Raw genomic sequence first — 19306 nt, 5'->3', positions numbered from 1 at the left:
CAGTGTAATATATAATATAATATATAACTCACTGATAGGGATTAATCACAAGTAGTTTTACTTTTTTAAATATTATTTTTGACATGCTGTGCATCTACTGTACATTGTAATATGTAAACAGATGTTCACACATGTTCACATGTTACTGTCTATAGGATTATTACTGTTGTAAGTCTACATTTTTGAGCTGTTTTCTGCAGAGGCTCAGCCCCTAACATTAATAAGTTAGTGAATAATATGATTTTGTATTTTCTTAAATCAAACATTGTCCAGTTCCTGGTCTTGATGCATTTAAGTTTGGAGGGTGTTAAAGAAACTTTGCTGCAAGTGATTATATCGTCACAAAGACATATTTCATACATACAGGTTAATGTCACCACAAAACAAAGTTAGCTTTAGCTTATGAAGCCCAGGTGTTAAATACGGATTGTACCCAAATACATCTTAAATCTGTGATGTGCGTCTTGTAAGCGTAAACATTACACATCAAAGTTGAATGCAACGTTCCACAGTGGGCAACAGCAGTTTACGAGCCGTTCCTGAACGTCACACAGCGTTGTAAGTGTGGATTGTAATGAATGATGTACTGCAGGCCAGAGTCGTGGTCCATACACGTGTCGAGACAATCTGGGGATAGATGGGTCTGTAGGGAAGCACCAGAACAAGCAAGAGCATCGCTTTTTGAATCGAAATTTCGTCTCAGGCAAGAGGTCTTGTGAACTGTTTTTGTCGTCAACGATTTGTTTTGAAGGGCTGCTCTGGCTGAAGAATATTTTGGTGAGTTGAAATTTGATGCTGTTAACTGAGGCTGCTGGCTAGCTAGCAAACACTGTGAAGCTACAAGCTAAAAAAGCATGACTTCCGGTTACAAAATCAAAATAAAATACTGTTGGAAATACACTAAGCTGTAACGACTGTAATAATTCAGCCGTTGCCTCATAACCCAAGATAGACCATAAAATAATGCTACAGATGGTTATGTTGAGCTGTGTTGCTGTTGTGTTGCCATGCTCGTTAAATGAAAGCTAATAGATAGCTCCCTTCGCTTTTATTTTGAATGCGGTGTCGGGCATTTTTGTGACATTTAATTTGGCGAGCTTGATGCAATTGTTAAAAAAAGACAACATGTTAGCTACCCTTTGTATTTAAAGACAGCGAGTTAGATAAATCAGCCGTGGTGCTCTGTTCAGCAAACGTTACAGTTGGCACTTTTCCGCTGCAGACACTAACAGAGGCCTTGGTTGTGTGTGTCTGGTAGTAGTTCTCCTAACGTCACACCGGTACTACCTCGAATAGTTAGCAAAAAGCTAATAGCGCTGGCGGGATTAGTTTGGTCTCGTTGACTTTGTTGACGGTGGCAACTTGGATGGGCGGCTCGTTCTCTTGTAGGCTCCGAGCGTAATAGAATTGTGAACTCCCCCACCCGCCCGGCCCATGCTGTGTGTGTAACCGAGCGCTTCAAATGTGCCATGCTTGATATGGTGACTGTTGTGAGAAGGATGGAAAACGTTTAGCTTCCACCTGTATGCATAAACCTGTACAATCTGGTGACCGCCGACATTTTGTAACGTTAATTATAACGTTATTGACGTCACTGGGTCCACGTTGTAGAACAATGACATGGAGGCTTAACTTTAGCCATTGCTTTGTTTAGCTGAAAGCATAATTGCGTATTACAGCTGATCCTGTCCCCCCCCCCACACCCCCACCCTCCTTCCTTTTACTGTCTTCCTGTCTGTGTTTTACGTTTTGTATTTTGTACTGATATAGTTGAGGTATTCTCTACCATCTCAAATACAGTGAAGCCAAAAACATGAACAGTTTCCCCCTAATGTTTATAATGGCTCGAATGCTCTCAGTGAATACGTTTGCACGGTGTTTGTTTCATTTGATTTTAATCAGTCATCCCTCTCCAGGTACCAGAGCACAATGATGAAGTACATTCTGGTAACCGGAGGAGTCATCTCAGGTATCGGCAAGGGTATCATCGCAAGCAGCGTGGGCACAATCCTGAAGTCCTGCGGCCTGCATGTGACTGCTATCAAGATCGACCCTTACATCAACATAGATGCAGGCACATTTTCCCCCTATGAGCATGGTACGTCAGAGGAAGCACTTGTTCTCATTTAAAAGGTTCATGATTAAAGAGCCACATGTTATGTATGTGTTACAATTGTGTCATACCCTCACTGTGCAGGGGAAGTGTTCGTGCTAGACGATGGGGGCGAGGTGGATTTGGATCTGGGCAATTACGAACGTTTCCTCGACATCCGACTAACCAGAGACAACAACCTGACCACCGGCAAGATCTATCAGTCGGTGATCAACAAAGAGAGGAGGGGAGACTACCTGGGCAAGACTGTGCAGGGTAAACGACTGCTGATTATCTTTGGAAGAGGGTGCCATGGTGCCAAGAGAAATGGTTAACCATGATTGAGTTTGTGTTTTCTCTCTCTTTTCCAGTTGTGCCACACATCACAGATGCCATCCAGGAATGGGTGGTGAAACAGGCCAAAGTGCCCGTTGATGACGACGATGTAGAACCTCAAGTCTGTGTAATCGAGGTAAGCTGAGCAGCATAATGTGGCTTCTGTTCTATGTTATATTGTACAGCTGCATCAAGGTCTTGCTGAGAAAAAGGCTGCCATGATTGTAACTGATAATGTGTGACTGTGTGTGTGTGTGTGTGTGTGTTTGCAGTTGGGAGGCACTGTTGGAGACATCGAGAGTATGCCTTTCATTGAGGCCTTCAGGCAGTTCCAGTTTAAAGTGAAGCGGGAGAACTTCTGTAACATTCACGTCAGTCTGATCCCACAGGTAAGGGAGCAACACCTCCGGGCCTCATCTGACACATCACTGTAAATACACACACTCATTCACCCTCCACCACAGCAGTGTGTCTCCTCCTCTGGAGGTACAGAACAAAAAAAACTAAATTTACATACAAGATTTTGCATACCATGCAGCAGTATTGTTATTAACCTTCTGTGGGCTGCAGGGCACCTTTTACATGGACAATGTGGAATTTTGTATGTTGTCTCCTAGAGACAGAGACATTTTATTATTATATAATGACAGCCAGTCAAGAAATAACCGTAACAATATGAACAGTTCTTTCAAATGCTATAGCCCAATTTATGGCCAGTACATAGCCTCAATATATCAGACCCTATACCAGATTCTGCCTGTTGTAATGAAGTTACAACAGCATAGCAGGGAACATCCTGCCATAGGGACGAAGTGTTCTCACTGAAAGTTTTTGTCACTCTGGCTGGACAGTCGTGTGTCTTTATGAGGTGCTGTAAGAGTGGTAAGAGTTTTATTTATGACTGCAGAAACAGTTCTGACACAATCATCACTGCTGCAAAGCTGCGTTGTCCTCATTCCAAAAAAGCCTTTCTGCAAAGACGGCATTTGTTCTCTGCGCCAGCAGTCGGGACATCATTTCTGTTTTTCTCTCCTTTTTTGTATCCTTTCATAAGCTTTTTGACAACTTGAGACAACAGGCCCAGCCATGTAAAAGATTCCTGAACATTTAGGGGTGTATTTTTAGTTTTGTGAAGTAAAGTATAGTGTTTTAGGAAGCAGGTGCAAATATGCTTAAACCAGCACACGTTTGCTTGTGAGCTCCACAGGGCACGTGAAAGGATTGAAACATTAGAAAAGGTATGAGGAGAATGCAGTCACAATTTAGTAAAAATGTTGTTTGCATCATGGGGAGACACTGAGTAATGCTGCAGGAGTAGTTTGTGAAAAGAATTTTGTTTTTCTCTCATGTCAAAGCTGACAGCTACAGTCTCTCTGTAGCTCTGTAGGCAGGGTCATTTTAACTGCGGGTGCCACAAGATACATATTCATATTCAACTGCTTTGTGTCTTCGATCAAATATTATATATCTGTTCCAGCTTCTAACATCCAACATAAATACTACTTTTCTGTATTTTACATCATTGTAAATTGACTTTACAAGACTAGTATTTGGAAAGACAATAATCCCGTACCCCCCTAATTATAACATTAGATCTGTCCTACTGATCGCAGAACCTTTGCACAACAGAGTTTAATAAATCATCTTGGATTATTATGAAACAGGACTCCATGTTCAGTGTTCATGTCAGATATTACAGAAGCACTGACATGCGGTTAGCATCAGATACGTTCTGTCAGTTTAAACCATTTAATATCTCCGTTGTTCTTTCTAGCCCAGTGCAACAGGAGAGCAAAAGACCAAACCAACCCAGAACAGTGTCAGAGAGCTGAGAGGACTCGGTTTGTCTCCTGATCTGGTGAGTCACCTGCTAAACACACTCATCCCTCTATAAATGCTCCATTTGTCTGTGTGTGTGTATTTTCTGTTGGCTGTGACTTTAGTCACCAGTTTATTTCATGAATCATTCTTGTTCTCAAAATGTCTTCAATATCATGGAGTTTTGAGTTGTATGTTCCAGATGTGGAAGGTCATTTGAACCCCCTGAAACCTTTTGAAGCATGAACTCAGCAGGAAGGTTGAAATGCTTTGTAGGATTCAGGTCCATGGTGACTTGTATCATAGTGACACAAGATGTCAAGGTCAAAGCGACATTGAGTGGTACTGACATTAGCCGTGGGTCCATCAGTGTATTTGATGCACATTTTGAGGTAACGCTTAAGAAAAAGTTGACGTAATTGGCAAAAGAAAACAAAAAGCTAATGCTCATTTATGTTGTTTTTACCTTATTTGAAAAAGAGTTAATGAGCTCAGTAGGAGATGGAACCAGCTTTTCCAATAATTTCTGACATTGTGAAAATGTAACATGACCAATCAGTGGTGATTGGCATACAACTGCCACTTCTTTTATGTACCAGCTCTGTTTAACTTTAACTCATGATGTAACTACTACTACTTAGCTTACTTTGTTCACCCAAACCAGTTGATGGAAATGTGCCTTCTCACTCCCTTTTTCTTTATTTTTGCGACTTTTCAAAACATCTTGTTTGAATTAGCTTGACATTAGATGAAAACACAGCTACAGACATTTCACAGGTATACAGTGGCATTCAAATGGTGCTCAGTTAGTATAAAGGCACTAATGTGAGAAAAAAAGCACCACTACCAACCTCTGACTCCATCCTGACCCCACCATCAAGTCACAATAGAAACTGACTTTCAGTGGATCAAGTGCATTCATCCCTCATGTAGAACCTATGTAATAAGTTTGTATTAAATTTTGTTTGTGATAACGGTAGCCTTTGAAATCATCCTGACTGTACATCATTTTAATATGCAAATCACTGAATTCTGTTATTTCATACATAGTAGCAAAGTAGCATTATAGTGACAGTGGGCTGTGGCGAGGAGGTGTAAAGTCAGTCTGTGAAGTGATCAATATTCACAGTAATAGTGTGAATGTAGCAAACAAAACCAACGTTTTGAAGAAAAAGTTAGACAGTTTGGTGTAAAACACATTTTCTGTGGTTGTACCTAGTTTACCTAATTTGGAACAGATGTTTTCATTTTGCATGCAATGTGAGCACAGAAATAGGACTTCAGAAATTTATGTTCAGTGCTTTGCACATTGAGAAATGAAGCCAAATTAATCATGAAATACAGTAATGAGGAAATTCTTCCACACGGTGTAGATTTTCATTCAGTTGCAATAAAACTCCAATAGCTAACCCTCACATACAGAGCAGAACATGTATATATTGAACTTAGTCTGACGTTGGATTCATGTTACTTTGAGTGTTGGACAGAAATGCTGCTGCCACAGCACCATCAGGTCGTCTAAGGGCTCTGTTATCAAGGCTAAACCACATTCTTACTTGTCTCTGTATTTTGTTGAGATGACCTATTTCACTCTCAGTGATCAATAAAGTCTCACCTCGTCTGTGCCAACAGATCATGTGTCGCTGCTCCACTGCTCTGGAGAACTCTGTCAAAGAAAAGATCTCAATGTTCTGCCATGTAGAACCTGAACAGGTACGTCACTGACATTGAAGTCTCGTCATCTTTGATTAAGCACACTCGCGACTCTATCAGCTACTCTGAACTCACTGAACTTTGTCGTCCCAGGTCATCTGTGTGCACGACGTGTCGTCCATCTATAGAGTACCGTTACTGCTGGAGAACCAGGGTGTGGTGGGCTACCTGAGCAGGAGACTCAATATGCCCATAGAGACTAAACCCAGGAAAATGCTGACTAAATGGAAGGAGATGTCTGACAGGTGAGACCTCAAACATCAGAGAGAAAATCATCCTTTCTAGTAGAAGTTGAAGTAGGGCTGAAAACTTTCTTCTGACCTACATGATTTGATTTTACCCCAGAGGTCTTGTTTCAAATGGATCATATGCTGTCTTTACAGGTCAGACAGGCTGTTAGAGCACTGCTCTATAGCGCTGGTTGGGAAGTACACCAAGTTTTCTGACTCCTATGCTTCTGTCATCAAGGCCCTGGAGCACTCAGCACTGGCCATTAGCCATAAATTGGAGGTTAAGGTATGTACACAGTGTCGTTAACCCACACTGCTCATTATCACATTTTTACTAATGTCTTCATTTTATTCTTAATATCAGCTACACTGTAGCTGTATTCACAATATAGATGGAGCATTAGGACCTCCCCTCATATGGAGCCTTTAGTGTAGTGTTACATGTGTTCCTGTCTCTCTCTCTCTCCTCATGCACCTTCTTTACCTCACGTCTTTTTTGCTTCTAGTTTGAACTTCTGTTACACACCAATTGTTACTGTCATTGAAACAGAAAATGTTTGCCTTTTTCCAGAGGAAATCCAGTCATTCTGTCCTTTTGGATAAAATAAAACTCTGTAATGTCGCTGGTTACTACATACACAAAAGTTAAAGGGCACTGTCATGTTTATCTCATGACCTATTACAGAAATAAACTGTTTCCATGCAGTTTGGAGAAAAATGAACCAAAAAACCCGACCACTGTTCTGTTGCTAGTGAGGTGTTAAACTGCCATCTTGTGGTTGCTCCATGCTCTGTCTCCACATTGTAATATTCAGTCCTTCAAAATGCACCGTTACACAGTGGTGGAAGAATAATTAAGTATATTTAGAATATATATTGTACATACAAAAAATATGATCAGCTTATCATTTTTGTTGTATTAGAAATGAAAGACCCTGAAACCCACACAGGTGTTTTCATTTGACTGATTGATTAGACCTGCTCGAGTTGAGATCCATAATTTAACCTTCTGAAAGGTAGGCCATTCTGCACAACAAGTACTTTTATACTTTATACTATACTAGTAGCTGGGACACCTGTAGTACTTAAACCTGTGACCCCACAGCGGTTAGTGTTGTGTTTTCTCTACACAGATTCAGTGTAGAGCTGCTCTTTAAAGAGGGTCTACATACTCACACCTCTCACTGCTCGTGACACATGGGATGTTGGAGGAAGAGTGGGCGGGGACGAGAGTCTTCCATCCACTACATAAATTATTCAGTGTGCATCACAGTGGCAGCTTGTCATCTATTTAAAGAGGGACACAGATGTAAAAAGCAGAAACTCTGAGATGTAAAATACACCTGGCACCTAAAGTTTACACTGCATGTCTCTTCTCTTCAGTATATAGACTCAGCGTATTTGGAGCCAAGCACTCTGCAGGAGGAACCAGTGAAATACCATGAGGCATGGCAGAAACTGTGCAGTGCTGAGTGAGTGCTGAGACAATATTATTCCAAGTAATACAACCTGGACATTAGATCTGTAGTTTCATCAACTGTGTCCCCCATCTGTCCTCAGTGGCATCCTGGTTCCTGGAGGTTTTGGTGTGAGAGGAACTGAAGGAAAGATCCATGCCATCAACTGGGCCAGGAACCAGAAGAAACCTTTTCTAGGTACAGGATAACTGTCAGGAAAACCACATTATCTTACATACGTAATGCTATGATAACTCTTTTTCAAGTGTGTCAAATAGAAATTAATAGCCAAATCATTAACAGTAAAGCCAGGACTGGACTAATGTGTGTTTTCCTGTAGGTGTGTGTCTTGGAATGCAGCTGGCTGTATGTGAATTTGCCAGGAACACGCTCGGCTGGACAGGTAACATTAATTCTCCCACACTGTACTGGTGTGTTGTTTGTATTCACGTGAAAGAAAACCGTTTCTGAATAGCTGAACGCCACCAAGACTGAAGAGAGTTATCATGTTAAACTTGCTCTGAAGTTGTTAAGCCAGTTTCCTAATTTTACTATCACTAACGGATGTCACAGACTGAGTACGAGTGTGCATTCACCTCTGTGTCTATGCAGTGCTGGAATCAGAGGCTTCATTGTCAGACTTGTTGAATTAGGCTGCTGAATTCTTTCAGTTTGATTTCCCAAACTGAAAAGAGTGCAGAAGTTCATTCTTGGCCTTGGGGTAGCGGTTTGAGAAAATGATCACAACTCTAGGTCCATTGCTGGCTTTTACTGGTCCAGAGAAAGATGGTAAATGGGCCTAGAGTTTGTTTGTTTGTTTGTTTTATATTTGGCACAATACTAAATTTTAAACTTTGATACAATACTAGTTTTTTAAAAACATACTCGATACCTCTTTTGATACCACAGCAAATAGGGGGAAAGTCCTAGGCACTCGATATATTATGATTTTTTATTTCTTCTTTTCATACACCAATTAACCAATATACCAACCACATCTGAAATCATGTTTATCTGTGCAGTCTTGGGTTGAAAATCTGATTGTAAATCTGTCAAACATCTGATATCAAAAAAGAGTGTCAAAGTATGGATACTTTTGACAACTTTAGTCTGCATTAGAACAGTAGTCATATTTAAATGATATAAATGAGGGTGTTTTAACTGCGATAGTAGAGTCTATTAATGCTGATCACTGTGTGATTCAGGGCCCTCCCAGAGAAAAGAAAAATTTTGAGAATTGAGAAAGAAAAGTGATGAACTCTTTGGCCGTCAGTCCAAAACAGTGGTCCTCAATCATACTGTGTCACGTCAGCTGACAGCTACTTAACAAATTTAGAAACCAAAGACAGCTTGCAGCCGAATTCTGACCATATCAGAAATTTAGGACCCAATTCTCGCAATATGGCTGCTGCTACGACCCAAGTCTCCAAACCAATCAGACTTTGAATGCTGACCAATGCAACATTGTAAGTGTCCATTTAGCAATTAACACATTACAGTTCATTAAGCATTGATCATATATTCCAACATGCCACCAAAATTGATATTGTACAATCTTTCACAGTCTGTGAGTAAGATTTTATCAGTGATCTTGAACAGTTTGACATGCAGTGAACTTATAAGGTTGTTGTTTTCACACAGTATACACAAGTCAAGATAGCAGTGTAGCAGCTTCAGGCCTCCATCTGTGTCAGGAGCGTAGGTCACCTCTGTTTTGGCAGCACTCAACACATTACTGTAGTTAAAGAGCTTTAAAGTTGACACTTGCGTTGCATTTACACTCTTATCTATTGCGAGTAAATCACAGGCTGTGGCTGTAAGGGGTTTTCAAAGATCATGTAAAGGCGTGAATTTGGACATTTAGGTGCTCAGGTATACCTCACAGATGAAATGACAAATAATTAAATGTGATGAATTATTGTACATTTAGTGTCAGTACAATACTGGATTTGTTCTACCTGAAGACTACTTGTGTGTAGAAGGGAACTGAATAACCCAAGGCATTACCTAGATAATTGTAAGACACCCATATTGTTTAAGTGTTTAACTTCCAAAAGTTTGGCAGCCAGGGTTAGTGATTTCATACTTAATAGAACTGATTGCATGTCTTTCCCTGTTTCAGATGCCAACTCAACTGAATTTGACCCAGAATCAAAGCATCCTGTGGTAGGTTTGTTTTTAAATTCATAAATGATCTAGTCGTGAATTCAAACCTAAGAAGTGATTTGAGTTGAAATTGTCATGTTTGATTTTTGCAGGTGATCGATATGCCAGAACACAACCCCGGGCAGATGGGCGGAACCATGAGGCTAGGGAAGAGACGGACCATTTTCAAGACTAACAACAGTGTATTGCGTAAGAAAAATTTCAAATTCACCTTCAGCACAGTATTGACATGTTGTTGCATCTGCCCTGCGCTTACAGCTTTTCTGTATTCCAGGCAAGCTTTATGGAGATGCAGAGTATGTGGATGAAAGGCACAGACATCGCTTTGAGGTATGTCGACCTCTAGGGTCATTAGCAGCATTAAAACGCGGTGTTGATGGGAGAAGATGGTGTGTGTTTTAACTTTGAATGTTGTCCTTGTGCAGGTTAATCCTGAGCTCAAGAGTCACTTTGAAGAAAAGGGCTTCCGCTTCGTAGGTCAAGACGTTGAAGGAGAAAGAATGGAGGTCATAGAGCTGGATGGTACGGAAACTGAATTGCTTTTTATCTTGTGGATAACAGTGTTTACTGCTAGGGTTAGAATTCCTCTGCAACCTTCTGCTTACTATATTTTTTTCAAATTGAATTCTGTGTTTCAGACCATCCATATTTTGTTGGGGTACAGTACCATCCTGAGTTCACCTCTCGCCCCATCAAGCCATCACCCCCTTATCTTGGTTTGCTGCTGGCCTCCGCAGGGAAGCTGCAGAGCTACTTACAGAAGGGCTGCCGTCTGTCTCCACGGTAAACATGTTAAAGGGACAAACGGGTGGCATGGAGTTTACTTAAACAGTGTTTTCTCTGGACGGTGTGTCAACTAGCAATTATATGAATGCCGGGACTGCAGGTTTCCTAGCATAATATTGCACAGTCGCCTTGTGACTAGTGTATACAGGCTGTTTTCCCAGCAGTCTGACTGTTACACTTTGTCTTCACACAGGGACACATACAGTGATCGGAGCGGGAGCAGCACCCCAGACTCAGAGATATCGGATTTGAAATTACCTTCCATCACAAACGAATGACCTGGAGTTACACTAGTTACTGATAAATTGACAATTTAATCCCCTTCCCATGTTGCAGGTGGGATGGGGATTTTGGACTCAACCGCTGACCAAGACTGACGTTTTCATTGTAGCTCTGAATGATGTTTGAGTTCCAGGTCTAGAATAAATAGTTTAAACACTCATTGCCTGCATTGAAGCTCAGGAGTCTGCCTCTCTGATATGCAGCTGTAATACCACTATCAGATGTTACTTAACTATTGTGGCCTTATTGTAAATAAGTACAGCTTCAACCCCTTTGCAGCTTGTTCAAACATGTCTTTAAATTCCCTTGACAATGTTAATGGAAAATTAAATAAACTGATTCAAAGTAGTTTCCTTTGTTTTTATTGGATCCAAACAGCAAAGTGTTTTCCATTAATTTCATCACTTGCAGATTTTATTGCTTTGACAGAACTACAGAAGATTACAGAGACATTTAGACACCTTCCAAGAAAACGTGCACATCAGAGTTAAGTCAGTCTTTCAGTGAATTCTGCCGTTTCCACATCCTTGTGGACACTTGGAGCCGTGAACCCTGGCAGGCTCATTCCCAACAATCCAGTTTACTGGGCTGCTCGCCAACATGTCACACTGGACCTGGAATTTGAAGGAAAAAGAAAAATTAATACAATTCAGCAAGGCCTTAACACTAAATTTACAAAAAAGGCTGATCTCAGTCCCATATCCGCTAGCTTCATCCAACAGTCCTCATTGTATTGTATGTGATCATCATGGATCAGAACCCAAAAAAGTATACTAGACACCAAGTGTTTACATACCTTTGCAGTCCAGACAGAAGGCGTAAGCCTGTACAGCCCAGGCAGACCAAAGAGCATGAGCAGATCGTTATCTACAGTAAAAGAGATTACGTTAAAAATCATGAAAACATCTTGTGGTCACTTGTAAAAGCAAACATGGCGACTGTAGGACAGTTGAGTGGCTGGTGATGGCACAGGGGGCCACAACAGTCAAAGACCACCCCATGTTCTTGCATGCACTTGGAGAACCTAGAGCTACAGAACAAGCTCTGGTCCTTAGGATAGCATGCTTTAATGTGGAGTGAATTCACTCTAGAAATAGAATTACCTCAACAGGAGATGTCCTCATCCCGTCACATTTGAGGGTCAGCCATGGGGATCACCTAAAAACAGAAGAATTTGGTCAGTTTTATCAATCATCCTTCCTGGATTTCTTATAAACGTCATCTTAGCAGTGTGGCTCAGGAGTACAAATTATCTCAGTCAAGCCTTATCTCAGTGAGGGCAAGTGTGTCATCACAGCCAGAACAGTTTGTCTATAAAGACATTTCTCAGAACTTACCTGCAATTGACTCTGCCATCTTCATGTTTCGTCCTATTGTCAAAGTTGTCCAACACCTGCAACATAAGTAGAATATTTGAAAAACCATTCACACACACACACACACAGGCTTGAACAGTCTACAAGGCAATAATTAAGTCATGTTGTCCTTCCCCTTAATGTTGCTTGAGCAGTTATTTTCAAACTGAACAGCGACCGTCGGTGAAAGTCTTCATCTCGGCTTCCTGTTGACCGTTCACTGCTACGTATAGAGCATGAACGGCTTCGATGGGAGCCTGACGTAGGAACTTCCTTTGAGAGAAAAGAGAACTTGCCTGCATTCTACACAGCTGTCCATGCTTGATGCTCCAATTTCACCCATTACTGGTTGACCCTGTAGAGAGAAAAGGAAAAGTCAGTGCATGTGCCATAGTGCTGCACATGGTCCAGTAACAGAAATTGACTTTAAAAATGATAATTTGACTTGTTAAGATAGAAGGCACTAGAACAAATCTACAGCTCATTGAATAGTGTAACTAAATGGTTGCCTCCATTGTACATGTATGTTTCTTTTAATTAAAAGTAGTTTGTTGATACCGAGTTTAATCGCTCAAGTTTTGCTGTGATGCAGCACTAATTTTATCCCTGGCGTCGGTGATGTGAGGGAGCACTTCAACGAATCATTTGGTTTAAGCTTGCAGAGAGCCGAGGTGTTAATGCTGAACGAGTCTGACCAACCATGGTGAACTGCCACAAAGTCAAAATCCGACATTGAGCCAACTTTTACATGACGGAAAAGTTCATCTGGAGCGGTGAAATGGACTTAACCACGTGGTCAACACGCATTAGCATTATGCTAAAATTGAGCTTAGCTGCCAGTCTTAACAGTATGTCAAGCATCAAATGAATTGCAGAAGAGGCTGCCGCCATGTGCGCTATTAGATGAAGGTAACGTGGTGCCAGTGTTAGCTTTAAGCGTTAACGTTTCCTGACTCCACATGACCAAGTAGCTACATACGCTAACGTTAGCCGGTATTAGTGCATTTGGTGTGGCACAGACTAAAAACAACTTGGCATTCACATTAATAAATTTCACTCTTCAAGTCTACAATGAACGCGTGAGTTACTCATAGCACACATGTATGAGTGAAAACGGATTGTTAAGGCCTTACCGAAATCTTGAGCTAGCTGGACTTCCTTCTCATGGAAGAGGCGAAGATGAAGAGAGAGAGTAGGGCGTCTCGTGCTGTTATATACGCTCGCGCCGAGCAGCAGCAGCTCAGCGATTGGCCCGCATAGCTCACGTGGACCCCTTTGCATGACGGGATATGTATTTCTCTATACGCTTTCGGAGCCCTTCCTGTGTTTTCTCTGTATTGTCACATGTAGACTCATGAATACCAACGCAGACAGATACTTTGAGGTTCCACTGAACACGTATCGCCCACAGAGAAAGATATAAGCCAACAAATTGTTTATTAACTGATAAATACACTGTACACAGTCCGGACATGGCTGTTTAACCTACTTCAGAACCACGGACAGCAGCCTGCTCCACCACTGACCTGATGCCTGCGGTTCTGTGAGCACAGTGCAGCGTCACACTTCAAATTAAGAGTTTTTAAATATGATAAATGTTGCTCTTACATGGCCATGGCGGTATTTTATGTCCACTGAAAGAAACTGACAGAATGTCCCACAATGTAAACATTTTCTTACTAGTATTATCGCCAGTCCTCGATGAAAATCGGAGCTAACGCTGTGAAAACCTGACCTTTGTTTTGTAACGGCTGAAAAAGCCACTCCGGCTAATCTCCCCCACTAACAAACAGTCGTCTCATTGACGGCTGCAGCAGGGTTTATAGTTGTAATGTGCCGTGGTAGTGGAGCATAGGTAAATCTATCACATGATTGCTGCGGTTGCTCTGTGCTCCGCGTCTCTTCCTGAGCAGAGGGCAAGGCAGCAGCAGCAGGAGCCGCAGGAGCAGCAGGAGCAGCAGCAGCAGCCGGGGCTTCATGTAAACACGCCGCGCTCAGGGCTTTGTTTCACACACACTCACTCACTCTCTCTCACACACACACACACACCGCTGGGATCCCCCATCTAGTCATGCCATGGATATTTTGTGGCAATACCAGTTCAGAATCATCTTACTCGGGGACTCCACGGTGGGGAAGTCGTCGTTGCTGAAACGCTTCACGGACGGAATCTACAGCGATGTGGCGGATCCGACGGTCGGGGTGGATTTTTATGCGCGTTCTCTTGATATCGAGCCCGGGGTGAAAATCAAGCTTCAGCTGTGGGACACGGCTGGCCAGGAGCGATTCAGGTACTGAAAATGAAATAATAATGTAGCTTCAATGAAATGTCGCCGTATCTAATGTAACGGGCATCCTTCACCGAGCAGATTTGTCGTTAAATAATGGAGGGGCCTTGGTTCGCTGTCGTGTCTGGGATGCTATTATAAAAATGATCCCTGTAAATTAAATGAAGGCCATTTCCTCTTTCATTATGATGTAATGAAGTGAGTGTAGACAGTGGAGAAAAAGGGTCAGGGGAAGATTACACAGGCCTCGATCTTCGTGCTGGCCTATATAAAAGCTGTGCATTGGAGTTGCATCATTGGATTCATTCATGGATGATGGGCAGCATCCTCATATTTAGGCCCCGGCTTGATTCCATGAGGTGCAGCCTGCAGTCTCCAGAGCAACACAAGGATGACAACTCCACACCCTGAATCTAGCTTTTTGCATTCATCTACCCTGTTGCTCGTTCTGTTTCATGTGTCCCTGCTGTCATGGATAATTTCCTTTAAAGCTCTCCTCTGTGTGAAGAAGCTGCTGCTCTGCTCTTAGATCTGCTTTCTCTTTTGAAGCCCAAGCATCAGAGGGTGTTTTCCTGTCAGGCTTCACCACACTGGAGTCTTTCGTTTCTGTCTTAACCGAATATGAGAAGTGTTTGTGAAATTCCATCAGGTTCATAGATGAGGATGTGCTTGTGTATGTGTATAAATGGATCCAGGGCCCCAGACCTTTAGGGGTCCCCAAGGATGCCATGTTTACTGTCTGTTTGTGGTTGATTCAGTTCAGTTCAATACCGGCACTCATACCCAGCCATAATATTCAGAGTTTAGTATTTTCCACCACAGATAAGGGCCCCTTTTAAAGGTGCAATATGTAAGAATTGGCCACCTGTCAAATTCATACTCCAAAGCAATAGGGGGCAGCATAACACCAGAGTAGCTGGCAACTACTGAGTGTTGCAGAGATGATGTACAGTATTTTAGCAGGCTAACGTGGAAGTTACCATCGCACTGGTTCCCTCGACGAAAAGCCTACGATACTTTCACGTTTTGTTCAGCAAGATAATCCTCGCAGATGAACACCACCTTTATGATTTTTTAAACTTAAATGATGCTGCCAGAAATACAACGCTAACATTAGGCTATGAACGAACTAGCGGTCGCTTGACTTCAACGTCACCAGCACTAAGCTTCTTACTACACTATACTACACACACTTTACTATAAATTGATCAATCTACAAGTTGTAAAGTTAGAATTAGTCTGCCTGTAATGACGGACTAGTCCCCATTTTCAGCGTGATGACTTTCAATGTCCGTACCACTTATGTAGTCTCATTTACCCATTTGCTAGCAACCGCCTTTTGAAAGACAAGAAAACACAAAAAAATTCACAAGTGAGGTATATACTGACGTGTTTCATGTTGTAGAACAAGACGTGAAAATATCTTAAGACCTTATTTCAGGCAAAAACCCATTGACTTATAGATGAGGGAACCAGAAGTGCTAAAATGCTAAACTTATTTCTGGGTTTTAGGACTCGGGTACAGTTAGCTCAGTGAACCAGGAGCTCAGAGCACCGGGGGAATGTTGGTTTAGTTTACCATCGGACTGTCACCTCATGAAGTGGATAGGAGCTGGCTGTATAGCATGCTAACCTCAGTAGATATCTCTGTACCATGATACATAGAAGACTTCGACATAAAGTCAAAAATGTTATTTCTTCACATTCTGTTGATGATTTCACTCCATTTGTGAATGTTTTCAACTAAAATTCTTACATATTTTACCTTTTAAGGTAACTCAAGTCCAAATCTAGTTCTAATACATTTGTTGATTCAATTCACATTGTTCACACATACTGTATAAACCTAAATACACTTCAATTTGCACACACAAACTGACACAGCAAACCTGATTGTCTAGCAGAGGAGTGTTTGGTTTGTGGGGCACTTTGCAAAATGTATTAAAGCCACCATCTGCAAACAGACAATGCTCAGAGAAAAGACCTGCTTTGCATCCAGGACATTTAAACAATATTATAACAATGGCAGCGGAAAATCCAATTATCCCAGCAGAGTATGGCAGCTATGCATGGTTTAGGTGTCACGGTCAGCAACAGAGGTTAGTGTAGATGCTGCTATAGCATCAGTTATACTAGAACTAGAGAGAAACCTCACCCTGCAGAGAGACTGAAGCTTTTCTCAGTCGAAAATATGTTTTTGCTCTTCTCTCGGACTCTGCTGGTAACACCCTCCTACTGTTGATCTGATTGGTTGAAGTTAGCCCGTGATCGACAGTGAAAGACAGATGGCATGTCAATCACCTGCCAAGTATTTTCTGAAAGGTCCTGCCCTGTTCCAAATGGTTTCTAATGGTGCCTTCCCAGATGGTTCTTTGTAACAAACCACCTGGTACATTAGATGAACTAAAAATAGCTCTGGATCACATTACATAAAGTGAAATCAGGATAGTGCACAGCCTTTGCTGGCAGGTCATGGTTGTGTCCAGAATGTTCAGATGTGCTATGTCAAGAGAATTTTGCTTTGAATTACTCACATGTCATTAATCTATCTACCCACCAGGTCCATCACAACATCTTACTACCGCAACTCTGTGGGCGGGCTACTAGTCTTTGATCTCACCAATCGCAAGACCTTTGACCATGTGAGGGAGTGGCACAAGGAAGTGAGTGAGCACATCCTGCCTCACCACATGGTCTACATCCTCATCGGCCACAAAAGCGATCTCAACAAGGACCGCAAGGTGAGCCGGGACGAGGCGGAGCAGCTGGCAGCCGAGCTGGGCATCCGCTATGTGGAGACGTCGGCCAAGTGCAACAGCAACGTGGACCGGGCCTTCGAGCTGCTGACCAGAGACATCTACGAGCTGATGAAGATGGGGGAGATCGTCACCCGAGACGGCTGGGACGGGGTGAAGAGCGGCCTCACCGCCAAGGTCCTCTACCCGGCCGAGGATGAAGAGGAACTCGCTACCGCAACCGCTGAAAAGGGCTGTCACTGCTGACTGAGAACTCTCTGTGCCCAAACACTGTCTTGTCTCACCAAGAGCTCACCTCGTCTCACAGCTGTCCATCGAAACCAAGTCACTCAGGCTCAGCACCCTGTGATATCACCATCCATCACTTCCTCACCTTGTGCTTCGTGCCCTCTCTGTGTGTGTGGGTTCTTCTGACATCTGGGATTCTTTTCTAACAGGGGGCTAATGTATATCCCAATGTGTACCTTATAAGCAAGTTGTATCTCTAAATTCATGTGGTGTAGCATGAGCCAACCTGTACCGGGCCCTGTTAACACACAGAAAGCGTGCAGAGGTGATCAGGTCTTGGAGTGTAGTGTGATGCCAGTGTGGAGTTGAAGGACTACTGAGTATACTGAAGGTGCAGATCAATCCATGGACTATGACTCACTGTAGTCTGGCAACATATTGTCGGTTTCTACCTGTCAAAGTTTGTGCGATGCTTTGCCTGAAATCTTCTGTGACTGTAACCTTGTAAATAATAGTGAAATCTATATAGATTTAAGCTGAAAGGTCACTGAAAGCTATTTAATTGATAGTGTGAAGAGACACAGTGTCACCATATTAAATCATTGTGCTCCTCCTGCTTCTGTAAGCTATGTGTGCACTAACGCCAAACTGACTTAAACCTTTGATCATCTTGTGAATAGATGAGTAATGTTTTTGTAAAAAAAAAATTTAAAAAAAGATTATTTCTAGCTAAGGTGTGTAGGCCACTGTAATTAGGGAAGGTGGTCCCGTTTAGGTATTTGTATCGTAGCATAAACAGGAGCAAGACATCCAGGGCCACAGCTCTCAGTCATCACACCTTTGTAGACCTCGTCAGCAGTAGGAAAAGATCTGTTTGATTAAGAACAAAAGGGAGTTTGATTTTTACCTGCAGCTGTTTGTATCTGTGGCAAACAGCTGTTTTCATGTATTCAAAGCCCAACACACTAGAATAATATTACATTTAGCCCTTAGGATGACGGATGCCAACTCATTCGGTCCATTGCTGTGGATATATAATATATGCTGCTTATGTGTTAGACTTAATGGTGTGTTTCAGTCTGGAAGAAAGTCAGGCCTCCTAGTAGAATAAGATGTGTCAACCCTGAAGATGCCACAATCATGGCTGCATACACTGCAAAAGCTAATTAGCATTTGTTTTAACATGGTTTTTACAGTCCTCCGAGCAGCAGTTCAGGTAACAGGCCAGTAAACCGCAGCACCCTGGACCAGGTTTTGGAGCTTCGCTGCATGTCATGGCCCCTCTCACTCATACAGTAAATCCTAGCACCAATTTCCTGCCTGACAACATTCTTGAGTAGACATTTGCAGGACCTTAGAATATTTGTTCAATGTTTTGGGAACAGTGTTTTTGTTGTCTTTCCAAGAGTTAAATGAGAAAATGTTTTTTCATTTCTGTGTAAATACAGAGCTGGATGCAGAAGGCAATTAGCCTAGCTTAGCATTAAGACTAAAGGCAGCCCTACATGGTTCAAAGATACAGCTTAAGAGTCAAAGGTCCCATTTTAGGCTCATTTTCAGGCTCATACCTTAATTTAAGGCATCTACTAGGAAATGTTCACGTGCTTTAATGAGTCTAAAACACTGTTTGTCACGCAGCATCTGTCACACCTGCTTTATAATCAAAAAAGACATGGAAATTTCCCTCTCTACAATATGGGACCTTTAACAGATTTTATCTTGTGTTTTTAATTTTTACACAAACAGATATCTTAAAATGTGGTTTTAGTGGGAGTTGCGTGTTGTCAGTATTTCTTGAT

At 42.0% G+C, this 19306-nt stretch overlaps 2 protein-coding genes and 1 long non-coding RNA gene across 3 annotated transcripts; 2 read left to right on the top strand and 1 right to left on the bottom strand.

Moving 5' to 3' along the window:
* Positions 1–576: 576 nt before the first annotated feature.
* On the top strand, positions 577–11228 carry ctps1a (CTP synthase 1a). The gene is made up of 18 exons (XM_084378896.1): positions 577–777; positions 1917–2098; positions 2198–2368; positions 2464–2564; positions 2701–2817; positions 4203–4286; positions 5879–5959; positions 6053–6204; positions 6343–6475; positions 7573–7661; positions 7750–7844; positions 7987–8049; positions 9769–9812; positions 9905–10001; positions 10087–10142; positions 10238–10334; positions 10451–10595; positions 10792–11228. Exons 2-18 carry the CDS (start codon positions 1930–1932, stop codon positions 10874–10876), a joined length of 1779 nt encoding a protein of 592 aa, XP_084235022.1. The 5' UTR covers positions 577–777; positions 1917–1929; the 3' UTR covers positions 10877–11228.
* LOC311272468 lies at positions 11227–13433 on the bottom strand. The gene is made up of 6 exons (XR_014624567.1): positions 13369–13433; positions 12532–12590; positions 12218–12273; positions 11984–12038; positions 11677–11747; positions 11227–11494 (listed from the first exon to the last, which is right to left on the bottom strand). It is a non-coding gene; the product is annotated as an uncharacterized lncRNA (long non-coding RNA).
* Positions 13434–13654: 221 nt separating this feature from the next.
* On the top strand, positions 13655–19139 carry rab42a (RAB42, member RAS oncogene family a). The gene is made up of 2 exons (XM_084379044.1): positions 13655–14526; positions 17084–19139. The coding sequence occupies exons 1-2, from the start codon at positions 14312–14314 to the stop codon at positions 17523–17525; spliced, it is 657 nt and encodes a 218-aa protein (XP_084235170.1). The 5' UTR covers positions 13655–14311; the 3' UTR covers positions 17526–19139.
* Positions 19140–19306: the final 167 nt, after the last annotated feature.

The sequence above is a fragment of the Pagrus pagrus genome, assembly GCF_965226575.1.
Source record: "Pagrus pagrus genome assembly, chromosome: 17".
Lineage (NCBI taxonomy): Eukaryota > Metazoa > Chordata > Actinopteri > Spariformes > Sparidae > Pagrus > Pagrus pagrus.
This window is presented reverse-complemented; position numbering and strand designations above follow the sequence as displayed.